General features: G+C 28.7%; 1 protein-coding gene across 1 annotated transcript; it reads left to right on the top strand.

The window, feature by feature from the left end:
• Window positions 1–12,883: 12,883 nt before the first annotated feature.
• On the top strand, window positions 12,884–14,171 carry LOC112596737. Its single transcript, XM_025342521.1, has 2 exons — window positions 12,884–13,803; window positions 13,898–14,171. The coding sequence occupies exons 1-2, from the start codon at window positions 12,884–12,886 to the stop codon at window positions 14,169–14,171; spliced, it is 1,194 nt and encodes a 397-aa protein (XP_025198306.1).
• The last annotated feature ends 431 nt before the right edge of the window (window positions 14,172–14,602 follow it).

Below are 14,602 nucleotides of genomic sequence, written 5' to 3'. Positions count from 1 at the left end.
CAATATTTTATTACCTAAAATATATTAGTATTCATTATATTTATTAATTCTTACCTTATTTAAAGTATCGTATCAACAGATTCATTTTCTGTGTTTTAATAACTGTACTGGTATACAATTCATTAATCTTAGATTACTTTCTGTGTTTTATATGATTTCCTGGAAAAACATTCATTGAATCAACTAATAATCACATCAAGCAATTGAAAAAGGTTGATTGAGTAGGTATAATTTAGTCATTCTCACCTTGGTATGATCATCATACAATTTTATCATGATGTTTTTGACAAAATAAGATGCAAAAGTGGTTTCTTTTTTGTTCCATCATATAACTTAACGTAATAACGTTTGAATAATCAAAAAGAATATTTCATATGAATAATATGTACAACAAGCAGTGGCGGCGGGATACAGGATTATTTGAAGCAATTGCTTCATGTCTGAAATGGGTGGGTGGGTGGGTATCCGGGTCCGGGTGGGTGTATAATTGTATGATCTCAACATAAATATCATGTCAAATATTATAATAATTAGTATAATATAATATGGAGTATGCTTGTATACTACGAAGTCACTGTATCCACTATCGACATGCGTCAATGCGTGTGTTGTCGTAGTTATTTTAGTTCTGTTTTATCTAATCCAATAACAATTATTATAAGAATTAAGAATAGAAACTCAGCACTATAACATTTATTATACATGTTTAGTAATATAGTAATATGCTCCGCATATTTTCTTATTTATATAAAAATTACGGAAATCCCAATATCTTACATCGATTGTGCCTGCGACCCTCACCGTCCCACCATTACTATAACAAAAATGGTATGGTTGAACATTGATTATACACACTCTAAAGGTGCGATCCCACGGCGCGTGGCGTGGCTTGGAGCGCGGAGTTCGTGTATATACCGCGCCACCACACGCGCCAACACGAACGCGCTTCAACGTAATCCCACGGCGCGTAGCTCGGCGCGTTCCCAGGCGCGGCCCAATGCAGTGCCAGTTTATTTTTTTGGTTTTGAATTCTGGTGAGCATTGGATCATATTGTTCCTTCGCTTTTTAGAGAAAGGACGTGTATTGGACGTTGGTTATAATTACCGTATTTTTGTGTAAAAATTTTTTTATTACCATATTCATTACTATTTTATTGAATAATACAACAATGGGAGATCGTGATGAAAAATCAAAACTTGCAATTTGTGCTGCATCATATTGTGTTTTGGCATGTGGTGAAATTTTAAAATCAAATTCTACAAACAAAGCACCCAGAAAAAAAAGACGATATTGGGTAGATGCCTTTTATAAAAGTCGAAATAAGTAAGTAAATTATTTAAAATACTATTCAAAGTGTAAACATTACACTACAAAATATATATTTTAAATTAATTTTTTAGGTATAATGCAACAAATATGCTGCACGATCTGAAAATAAATCCTTCGAAAAAATTTCAAAATTTTTGCCGAATGTCATCAACAGATTTCGAGTATTTATTAAATAAAATTGCACCATATGTATCGAAAATGGACACCAATATGCGAGAAAGTATACCTATACAAGAGAGACTAGCTGTTACTTTACGATATTTGGCATCAGGTGACAGTTTTATTAGTTTGTCCTACACATTTAAATTTTCTCCTCAAACCGTTTCGAGATGTATTCAAGAAGTATGTAGAGCATTAATACAGGAATTGAAAGACGAAATCAAGGTAAATATTACAACATTTGTAAAATACATTTATTGTATTTTAAATAAATAATGTTTTAAACTATGGTGAAAAATAAAAACATACTATAGAAATATAGAATACATAGTCTTTCTAATAAAAAGAACAAAATAAAAAAAATTTGTCGGTAAAATAACCAAAAACACTCAAAATAAAATAATAAAATAAAATAAAACATCTTTTTGAACAAAAAAAATTATTAAAAATGAACCAAAATAAAAACAAAATTCTAGTGGGCAAATTATAAAAATCTAACTGGTAATTATAAAAAAATAAACAAAGTAATAAAATAATAAAATGTATACATAATTATTAAAAATCTAAATTAAAAAACAAAACAAACATATTTTTATAGTATCCTACATAACTTGAGTTATACTTTTACTAGTTATACTTGGTCAAATAATTGAGCAAAATTCAGCCTATCCTTTGGTTCCAATTCGTCTGTTTGATTTACCATGGCTCTTTCGCTCTGGGAAAATGCTATGCTTGATGAAGATGTTTGTGAATGTGGTGAAGGTATTGAATAATCTGGAGATATCGGACTACGTGAGTGAGGTATTTGTGATGAATGAGAGTTTGAAGAAGTAGAGTATTCTGGTTGATAACTATATGAAAAACCTGGATGGTGCGATGTCAAGTCTTGTGGTGAAGTACATACATTTTCTTGAGAGGGGCCAGGACCAGATGGAAGTGTTGAGTATTCTATTGGTAGTTGATTATGGAGCGACTGTGATGAATATGTTTGAAATGTATGCGGATATGGTGAATGAGTTTGAAAAGCTTGTGTAGAGTTTATTGATATAGGATTATTTTGATGACGCAATTGATTTTGATTGCGTTTAAGTCCGTATAAATAATTATCAATTTCGTGCATAGCGGTTTCACGAGTATTTTCGTCTAAAGCTCTCAATTTGTTTGCAAGAAGTTCAGCATACAATGAACACTCATCACGACTTGGCTCTGCAGATACTTTTTTTAAAATATTGTATGCATCTTCCATACGATTTTCAATTATACTTATATTTGAAGCTTTTCGTTTTTTGGCCGTGGTTGGAATTTTGAAAACTGGGTCTGCAGTAGTATTTGTAGGTGTAGAAGTGATTTCTATGCCTTCGTTATTACTAACATCGTCTTGCTCACTGTTTTCTAGTTCATTATCCGATTCAATATCTGTTGCAGTTTGATTTTCGTCCAAAAAAATCTATAAAGAAAAGTTGGAATTATTTAAATGCTATTATAGTATTTAAAATAATTGTAATATATTTTAAAAATAAAGTATTTATCTATTATAGGTAATTGTATTTTAGATTTAAATAGTTCCATTCAATTAGTCACCTACTATAAAAATGTAGGTTTTTATATAGAACGGTATGTCATATAAACTATTGTGACATGAAAATATGTGTAAAAATTTAGTGACACAAAAAAAGTATTTTAAATACAGCTAGGTATTGAGTTACCTTCTTTATTATAAAATAAAAAAACTTCATAATCAATAAATAAAAAGGTGGGCAAGTGGCGGTCGCTTTGCTGTACAGTAGTTTACAAGTGAGCCACTGTTTAATGGATGGTATTAAATAACGAGTTATATTTTGTAAAATAAGAAAACCGCAATCATCTAACATAAGATTATTAAATATTTATAAATGACGGAAAATAATAATATTATGAATGTACATTTTCAGTTACCGGAAAATGCAAATGATTGGATTTCAGTAGCTCAGGACTACAACAACAAATGGAACTTCCCCCATTGCCTCGGCGCTATTGATGGGAAGCATATTGTAATACAATGTCCGGCAAACAGTGGCACGGAATTTTATAACTATAAAGAGACATTTAGTATTGTCTTAATGGCTTTAGTAGATGCAAATTATTTTATTTCATATATTGACGTCGGGTGTCAAGGTCGCATCAGTGACAGTGGTGTTTTTAGAAATACATCTCTTTACAAAAAATTAGAACAGAACGAACTTAATCTTCCAATAGATGAGCCACTTCCAACAAAAACCGAAATAATGCCATATGTTTTTGTCGGAGATCACGCATTTGCATTGGGCAAACATATGATGAAACCATACTCGGGTGTTTATGAAAAAGGTAATTCAAAACGTATATTTAATTATAGGCTTTCAAGAGCTCGCCGAATTGTTGAGAACGTATTTGGTATAATGTCATCCGTTTTTCGTGTTTTGAGAAAGCCAATTTTATTAAATGAAGACAGAGTTTCAGACATAGCAATGACGTGTGCATTGCTGCACAATTTTTTAAGAAGAAGTAAGTCATCAAGAGCAAGCTATTGTCCCCCAGGAACATTTGATTCTGAACATGAAAATGAAGACCATTCAGGTTCCTGGAGAACAGACCAGAATGATATGACATCATTTTTGTCACTTCGAAGAGTAGCTCGAAAATCTGGACTTGAAGCTCTCCGAATAAGAGATTTATTCGCCCAATACTTCGTGACAAACGGAGCAGTAACTTGGCAGAATAACAAATAATTAAGAATACCATAATAGTATATTATAAAATAGCATAGACATAAAACTAAATATACCTTAGTATAAGGTGTACGGTGAATAGTATTTTTTGTTGTAATGTAAACATTTTATAATTGATTGTAGGATACTAAAAAAGGTTCATATAACAATAGGTCCAAGGTTCACGATACACTCGAATTTCGTATTTTGGGTATTGCAGCTGCTTTTCATTGTCAACCAGTCAACAACAGTATTTTATTTTATATATCTTTTAAGATTATTTTTTTTTTTAGAGATTTTTATGGTTAATATTAAGTTATAAGTTATAACATATTATAACGGAAACTGTACAATTTTTTAATTTTAAACATTAAACATTTTAAGTGAACCCGATTTAAGCCTATTTATGCCTTATTACATTATACCATACTGTTAAATGAATTAGGAACTATAACTAAGGAACTATTTAACTATATAATTATTTGTGATTAGGACTAACCTCTGTATTTTGTGTGACTCGAGGTTGGAAAACTCCATGCAAAAACTTCGCCATTATTTCATAGGCAAACCAGTCGGGCTTATATACGTCAGCTGTGCCTGAACCAGTCTTTTTACTTCCTCTTACTTTTGAAGCCAGTTTCCGGAAAGTGGACATTAACGAATCTCTCTTTTTTTTTAGTTCATTTACAGTACATGATGCATTAATGTTTTCTGAAATCCTTTGCCATGAATCGTTAACATAATTCCTGTTCTTATGTTTTGGGTCTTTTGGGTTCCAAATAGCAGGTTCCTTCTCGTACAACTCCAAGAACTCGATAATGAGATCATTTGACCAATTCATAGTTATTAAGTAAACTTAGTTTGAATAAAAAATTAAATTTATAAAGATTTTCAAATAAAACTTATTTAAAACAATACTAAAAAATAAAAACTCAATAAATTATTTACGAAAACGTGACGAAAAATTGAACAAGCCGCGCCGCGCCGTGAGATTCCAACACACGCGCCGCGCCAATTTTCTTTTGACGCGGGACACAAAAACCGACAATCATCGGGAACGGTCGCGCCGCGCCGTGCCATGCCATGCCGCGCCACGCCCCACCGATCCCACGGCGCGTTCGTTTTACCGCGCTATACCAAGCTACGCGCCGCGCCACGCGCCACGCGCCGTGGGATCGCACCTTAACATAGTTACATATTATGAACTATTACCGTCTATGCGTCTATCAACATAATAAATTAAAAGGCCTTTATTCATCATCTCACAATAGTATTTAATATAATTTTATAAGATAATTTTCTTTTTTCTTTGTTGTATATTTTAGGTCACATTATCACATAATCGGTAAGGGCGTAGGGCCCTTTCAAGATCAAGTGCCCCGGTGCATTGCACCGCCTGCACCGGCGGTTTCTACGGCACTGGTTTGAATATAAGTCCTTTTAGAAGTGTAGATAAAAAAATAACATATCACACGTTCTGTAATGTGTAACTGCCCTTGAATTTGGTAAAAATAGTGACTATCTTCTTTTAAAGTTATAGCATCATTTTTAACTTGCATGTACGGTAGCTAAAGCAACAATAAATTATAAATTAAAAATAAGGCATATATAATTTATATAATATAGAATTTTTAAAAATAGTTATTGGTTTATGGTAATTTGTTAAATTATTAGTTGGTATCTTTTACAGAGTAGGGGCACTTAATTTCACAAATTGAATTTTCGTCAATCAATCCATCTGTAATTAAAAATTACATTTTATATTTTCATAGGTATTAATAGCTTATATTGAATGCATACTGACTGAATGTACATTATATAAACCCCTACAATTTCACCTAAATGATACCATTGTATATTTATTATGTTTAAAATAATTCTAACCTGGAGTAGCCGCTAAATAAAGAATTGTTCTATCAATAAACAAACCGCATTTTTTAATTGTTTTATTAATTTTTTCCTGGAGAGCTTGAACCGCAATTTGTTCGGTGATTTTGCCATACTCTGTGGCGTGAGTAGTCACACTACCATATATTATATCATGTACTGATATCTTACATGATGTATAAGGTCTCATTTTGCATATTTTGCCAAAATTGGAAGCTGTCAATCGCTTTCTTCTTTCTACAAACCATTTTTGGTTATTTGATTGATTCCACGTTTCTAACTCAAATTTTTTTTTAGAATCTTCCGAAAGGGTTATTGAAGAAATGAATTCAGTTTTTTTAACTTCAAATTCTTCGTCTGACATACAATAAAGAGGTTCTGCCAGTCCATAGTGTTCATCAGGTCCTTTTGACACGGGTTTTTTTTTCTTAATATCTTTTTTGATTGAAAAAGAGCTCTTTGATTTTTTAAACTTCTTCTTTTAGCAGCTGTATACTTAAGAAAACGTTTCGCAACATTCCCTGTCAAGTTAAAATAATATTTTTAATGTTTTTAAAGTAATGGAGTTATAATCATATTAATAAATACCTAGACTCTGATTAATTATATTTTTATGAACTGCACGAATAAATTCACCTCCAGAATTAAACGAAACAACCGCTGCATGAACTCTAGTGCTGTACGATTGTTTTTGAGTGAAGTTTATTCGTTTTCCAGCTATATGTTTGTTAATAATGCTATTGAATTGTTCACAATAGTTATTATCAACATCGAATAGTAGACTCCTTGCATTATCTACTACACGACGAAGAATATAGGCAATTTCATTCATTAGACCACAATTTACAATTTCTGGCACTAAATTTACTTCACACTATTTAGGTCCACTGCAAAAATATACTTTACATTTCATATGTTCACCAAATATATGGTAAGGACCATTCGTTATGTCTAAAGACCGGATTTATATGCATTTTAAATTGTAAAATATGCATGCAAACATGCACTAAAAATAAATATGCAGAAAATGAAAAACTAAAATAAAATTTCAATTTTATATTGATTTTTATTGCAGTGATAATTATTTATTAATTTTATTACATTTTCATAAACAAAAGTTAATGTATAATATAGTACAAAATTTACTTTGTTAATTGTAATTAATTTTAAACATTGATATTGTAAAATATTTTATTAAAATTAAATAGTAGATACATTGGTGATATAATGATATAAATAGGAAAAGTACGAACAATTTTATTGAAGGTAGTAAATTATTAATTTGAAAACAATAAGTTATCAAAGTATGTTCCATGTTTATTTCCGAAATTAATTGCGATCTGTAAAGAATGTACTTGTATGATGAAAACTACGTCGACATCAAACTGGTGATTGGAGCATATTTAAATTTGCTATTATATCCAGCGAATAATCTGGAACAGATAACCGTCGAAATTAGCACTGTACCTTGTAATTATTTTGAAATTCTTTAAACCATTAACTTTATTTTATTCAAAACGTTTTACATTTTGTTTTAATTATTGTACTATTTGCACTAGTAGGAAGTTCATTAACAGAGTTTTCCACTTTGTTCTAAAATTTTAACGAGTTCTAAGGGGCAAATTAGAGTTTCAGCTTTTGATACTTCAACGATACATAAATTTGCTTTAATGTAAGTAAGATCATATTTACATTAAATTTATTAAAATTGATTTACAATTTGAATGCATTTTATTATCTTCTAAGTTTCAATCACATTTTGAACTCCTTCAAATGATCTGCGTAAAAGTATACTTCTAGCCAAGACCCAACGGTAATTATTGGCTGCGGGTGGTAAATGTAATTGGCAACATTTCTTATATATGAATTCTTACGGAGCAGAGATATTCTTGAGACGTTAAATATTTGATATATATATTATATAAACGTACCTATGATCTATGTTTTATTTGTATATTTTTACGGTTTGTTAAATATGCAAAATATGCAGATCATGCATTAACGTCAGAATATGCAAAATATGCATAAAATTTTGATATTTAATCAATCAAGTAATGATTTGGACACTCATTGACTGCATGTATATGATGTTGAAAATAACAACATGCATTTTATGCAAAATCCGGTCTTTAGTTATGTCTTTTCGTAAGCCTAAAATATATTTTAAATAAGTACATGTTATTTAAAAAAAAAAATGTTTTGTTAATTGTACCTTCAATTTTTTTATACAGAGACTGATCTAAGTTTTTTCTGTATGCAATTGATTTCGTAATTGCTGTTCGAAATCGAATTATATTCCTTGTAATAAATTTGCGAGTATAACACGGATATAATGTTTTTTTTGTAAGAGCCATTAATTTCTGACCATAATTTCGTAGAATATGGTTCCTACATTCGATTTTTTCTACCAACAGTCGTGGGCCATATGGAAGCAATTCATGTAAACGTTTTGAAACGCTACTATCGCCATCGCCTAAATTAAAAAAAAAAGTATATTGATTGTATATTTGAAACTTGTTTTTTTGAATTTTTACCAATCAATTTATTAAATTTTAATCCATGTAGTGAAACGCTTTTTAAAAACCCTTCCGAAATAGCATCGGCTTCAATGCTAGTGGCACCTTTAGACCAGTTCAAGACGCAGATATGTTCTTCTACACTATTTTCACTATTTTTGGCCCTTTCACATATAACACAATAGCGATTGCGTATCCCAACATACAACACTTTTTTTGATCAATAACCAATAATTGTTGCCTACAAAAAGTTAGTAATCATATATAGATAAGTGTTTTATTGCAAACTAGCACCGGCAGTGGCGCACATTATATATATCTAGGTGTAGCAGTTGCGACACCTATTTTCAAAATGGGTGGGTGGGTAGGTGATCATGTTAGAGAGCGAAAGTTATACTTAATATGGACTTTTATTCTGGATGCATAACAATATATGCAGAATTTTAATATTAGTGTTAAAAATACTTTAGGACATTACATTTGATTAAGTAGTAATTATATAATATAAGGAACAAGCTCAATAACGGTTTAATTTTACTTATTATTATTAATTATTTTTATTTATCATAAAATCATAATATAAAATATAAATCTATAATATATTATTATAAATTTATAACTATGTATTACCTCTAGGCTACAGCTAAAAGTAAAAACCCATCAATGCTGATTGTTGACGATGGTTGAGTGAGTGAGGAGTGAGGACAATAATATAGCAACAAATAGTTTCTGTAATAAGTATATTTTTAGACAAAAATTCCGTGTTTACCGCATTTATTGCCACTTGCCAACAATCATTATCAACCAGTCTATTCTGCACGTTATATTTTCTCATATTGTCATAATAATTAATTCACATGCGTATAATAGTGTTACTATTATATTCCATAGCCATTAACCATACAGGCACAAATCAAAATATTATTCCATAATAGATACCGCCTGCCTAACAGTGTACTGTACTATTTAGCTTAGTAATTTCTAATAGTCTAAGTCTAATACTAATTGTAAATTTGTAACTACGTAAATGTGTATTTGTATTGTGTATTACTTATTATTTAGCTTTTGTGTAAATTAATAAAAAATAATGAATAACCACATAATGTGTAGTTGTGGAAAAAACAAGGGCAAATTAAATGAAACCAATTGGAAGAGGCATAAAGAGGCATGTAATAAAAAAAATATTTATAGTTCTAATATTAAAAAGTTCTTTTTGACTGAAACTTCATCAACTACAGCTGCAAAAGGTAATTTTATTCCTATAATATTTTAGTAAATTAATTATATTTATTGAAATGTATAATAATAATATTGTGATTGGTCGTCTATTGTTATTAGCCATAGTAATAGCATTTATTTTATCAATGGTAATAGTGAATAGGTACCTACTTGAGTACTATTATTTTGTGTTTAACATTTTAAAACCACTATATATTTGTGATAGATTTTTTTTTTATTATAATATGTATTATATTTTTTACTTTATTATTTTATTCACTGATCAACAAATTTTAGGTTAAATCATTTGAAAGATTTCACAAATATTTTATCACATTTTAATTTTATTATAGGTAATTTATAATATTTATTAAAACTGTAGTCTGTAGACATCATAAAATGACAAACTAAATTAAATAATTTAATAAACTTTATAAAAGTAGGTAAAAAAAACAACCTAAAAAATAAATGCTAACCAACATTTTATGTAAAATATGAATTGTTAAATATTCAATCTAGATTAATTTTAGTTATACATTTTCTGTTAATTATTTGTTCAAGTACCAATGTTAAATGAATCGTTAACTCGGTGTATCAATGAAATTAAAAATGATTAACAATTTATGTTACTAATAAGTATTTTATATTAGAAATTCTAAATTATTATATATTTATATAGGTACAATCTTTAATATTGTAATTACTAATTATTATTATTAATTTGATGGCAAACTAATGTTGATACCTATTGTTTTTTATTTTTATTTTAAATGCCAAAATTAATTAGGTATATTATAATATAGGATTTAAAAATTGTATAGAGTTTATTTTTATAAAATATTTAATTTATGTGAAACACAAATAAAAAATAAATTGTCAATTTAAAATATATGATTCCACTTAAAATGAGAAAATATTTTGAAACAAATTATATACTTATGATAAAACAATAGGTATAAAATAATTTAAACAACAATTTAATTAAATAAATAACCTTAACTTAGAAGCATAAGTCACAAACATAAATATAACCAAAAGTCAAAACACACTTTAAAACTGTTAAAACATCAAATATATTATTTTATGTTTTTTTTTATTTGATTATTTAGTTATTTAAAATTGTTTAATTATTATGCCAAATTACAATATATTAGGTAGCTAGGTATTTTATTAGATTTAGATTATTATTCTTAATTCTTCAATCATAGATTTTTTATGTATACAAAATATAATATTGTAGGATGTAGGTATACAATTTTTTTTTTCACAAAATTAAATAAAAAATTTGGAACTATACAAACATGAAATAATCATAAAAATATAATTATTAAATTAAAGTACCTTATTAATATTAATAAGTTTGGAGGTAAATTTTTAATAGAATTTAGAACTATGTTTTTTACTATTTGTTTTTTTTTTTTTATAAAATAACTATTACTTTATTATTATACTAGGGTTACTGAACTGACCAGTGACTATATCTATATGTCTAATACATATTATATATATATATATAAATGTTTTTATAGTTTATTAATATACACAATTATTCTCCCTATAATCTAGATAAAACTACAGAAATAGTACCAGTACAAGGTAAAATTCAAACTGACCTGCCGCAAAATGTAATACCTCAAACAACTCTTATAAATGAATTAAATTTAAAAATTAATCCACTTTCTAATCATGAAATAAAAATTACTGAAAATGTGGACTTATCAAATCAAATTCAAGTCGATGAACATAAAATAATTATACCACAAATATCTCAAACTCTAACTCAGACAAATGAAGATAATATTGATTTTAACATAGACTATGATCCATCAACATTTTCAAACATTCAGGTATTAACGTGGGAAATGAAAAATCATTTAGTAAAATATGGTCTTTGTCAGCCATTACCAGAGGATCTATTAAATGGACAGTATCCTAAAGAAAAATGTGGGAGACATTTTCAATGTCAATGGTACAAGAAAATGCTTCCAGATGGGTCAATAATTAGTAGAGATTGGCTTACTTATTCAATAAAGACAAATCGAGCGTTTTGCTTAGATTGCATTTTATTTTCTGATAAAGGGAATCTGGCTTGGACAAAAGTAGGATTTAATACATGGGTTCATGGTTCAAATAGGATTATTGCTCATGAAACTTCATCCACTCATGTACAAGCTTCAATTAAACGTAAAATCCAACAATCCCATTTACCAATAATACCATCTCTTACCTCAAAAAAAAAAGAACAAGTGTTTATGAATATTGAGGTAGTCAAACAGCTAATAGATATTACAGTTTTTTTGGGAAAACATAATTTAGCGTTTAGAGGGCACCGCGAAAATATGATAAATGAAATGTGTGGAAACTTTAAGGACCTTGCATTATTATTGTCAAAATATTCACCTCACATGGCATGTTATTTCACACAAATTAAATCATCAAGGTTTTCTTATTTATCATGGAGACGTCAAAACTCTCTAATTGATGCAGTTTCTTCTTGTATTACAAACAAAATTGAAAATTTTGTTAAAAATGCTCGTTTATTTAGTATAAGTATTGATGGCACATTTGATGTTTCGAGGAAAGAGCAAATATCTTTTGTTATACGTTATATAAACGAAGAAGAGTTTAAAATAGAAGAGAGACTATTAGTTCTAAGAGAAAGTTCTTCAACTCAAGGATGTGATTTAGCAAATATATTTTTTGAAGTTTGTAACAAACATCAAATTGACTGGAAAAAATATTTAATCGGCCAATCGTATGATGGTGCCTCTAATATGAGAGGTCAATATAATGGCCTTCAAGCTATCATTAAAAAAGAAAATTCACAAGCAACATATGTATGGTGTTGTGCACACAGACCTAATCTAGTAATAACAGATGCAGTATGTTGTAATCTTAATGCTATGGATTTATTTGGAAATGTAGAGAAAATTTTTGATTTTATTTGTTCTAGCAAAAAAAGAGTGGCATTATTTGAGGAAAAACAAAAACATATGTATAAAAATAAAAGAATAAGAAGAGTTAAACGTGTTACTACTACACGTTGGATGTCCCATAAGTATGCTTTGGACGTTGTATTAGAAACATTTGATGCTCTAATTATAACATTAGAAGAAATTCGTGGACAAGAAGGTCAACATGATCGACGAGCTGGATCTGATGCTGGTGGTTTATTAAATTACTTTTCTACCAAACGATTTCTTCTCACAGCTTTCTTATTTAAAAGCATTTTTGATATCATTGAACCAACATCATTAATTCTACAAAGCCCCGATATGGATATTTTAGCAGCAGTTTTATTAATTGAAAAAAACATTCAGCAAATTAATAAATTACGTTCAGATGAATCGTTTGAAGAGTTTTTAATAGAAACAAATAATTTTGAAAAATCTTTGACTAATGTAGAGTCATTTAATGATGATATAAAACGCATAAGGAAAAAGAAGAAAATGCAAGGAGAAAATGCAACTGACGATCCCATAACAGATCCTTTAAGATTCTTTAAAACAGCAACATTCTATACAGCAATTGATTGTACAGTAACACAACTAAAAGAACGGTTTTTGGGAAATAATAAGTCAAAAAATGACCAAACAATGGGATTACTTAAAGATATATCTTTACTATCAAGGAAGCGAATCAAAGAAGTTCAAAATAAACATACATCATTACCTGAAGACGCATTTACTGTATTATGTGATATATATAAATCATTTGTTGACAAAGATTCAATATGCAAAGAATATATTCAATTTTGTTCTATCATTGACCAATTAGAATTAACTAATAATCTACCATCTAATTTACATAATCAAGAGAACAACAACGCTAATTTAATAGATGAAAATACATCTTCTGAATCTGAATGCGTTGAATCAGAACCTGAAGAACAATATACCCGTGAACCAACGTCTCCTACTGATTCTAAAATAACCAAAAATCATGCATCATTGCTTCCAATTTTTAAGTAAGAAGTTAAAAGTATACCTAGTTAATATTATTAATTAAAATTCATATTGTTATATAAACGAGTAAGCATTAATGGTTTTATTTTCTTATAGGATATTTTGTACAAATGGTATGAAACCTATATTTCCAAATTTGTATATGGGTTTCAAAATTGCACTTACTTTGCCAGTTGGAAGTGTACAAACAGAAAGATCTTTTTCAAAATTGAAAATAATAAAAAATAGACTTCGATCAACAATGGCTAATGACCGATTAGAGTCATTGATGATTATATCATGTGAACACGATATAGATGTAGATTATGATTATGTTATTAATAAATTTAAACAATCAAGCCCTCTTTTAATGACATCACTTACACTATGAATGTATATAAAAATATTACTTCTATATTGAAAGTTTAATTTTGTATTTTTCTGTTTCTTATAATATAAAAAATGTTTGTATTGTATATTATATTTGTACTTTTATATTGAAGAGGTTTTTTTTGTATGTTTTATTACTTATTGAAGTAATAAGTCTCTTTATAAATATATATATATATATATTTTTTTTTTTATAGGTATACAAATATTTTGTACTTTACGATTACAATAACCTACCTGTATTAATAAATTTATTGTAGAAAATTAAGTAGGTATTAATTTAATTGGTAAAAATGTGGGTGGGTGGGTAAAAATTTGTATTCGCGACATGTAATAATAAATCCATGTGCGCCACTGAGCACCGGTGAAACTCGCTGTAAGTGAATACCCTAGGTCGGTGAAACTCGCTGTAAGTGAATACCCTAGGTCGGT

This window comes from Melanaphis sacchari, unplaced genomic scaffold (genome assembly GCF_002803265.2).
Source record: "Melanaphis sacchari strain LSU unplaced genomic scaffold, SCAv2.0 Contig344_pilon_pilon, whole genome shotgun sequence".
NCBI classification, from domain to species: domain Eukaryota; kingdom Metazoa; phylum Arthropoda; class Insecta; order Hemiptera; family Aphididae; genus Melanaphis; species Melanaphis sacchari.
This window is presented reverse-complemented; position numbering and strand designations above follow the sequence as displayed.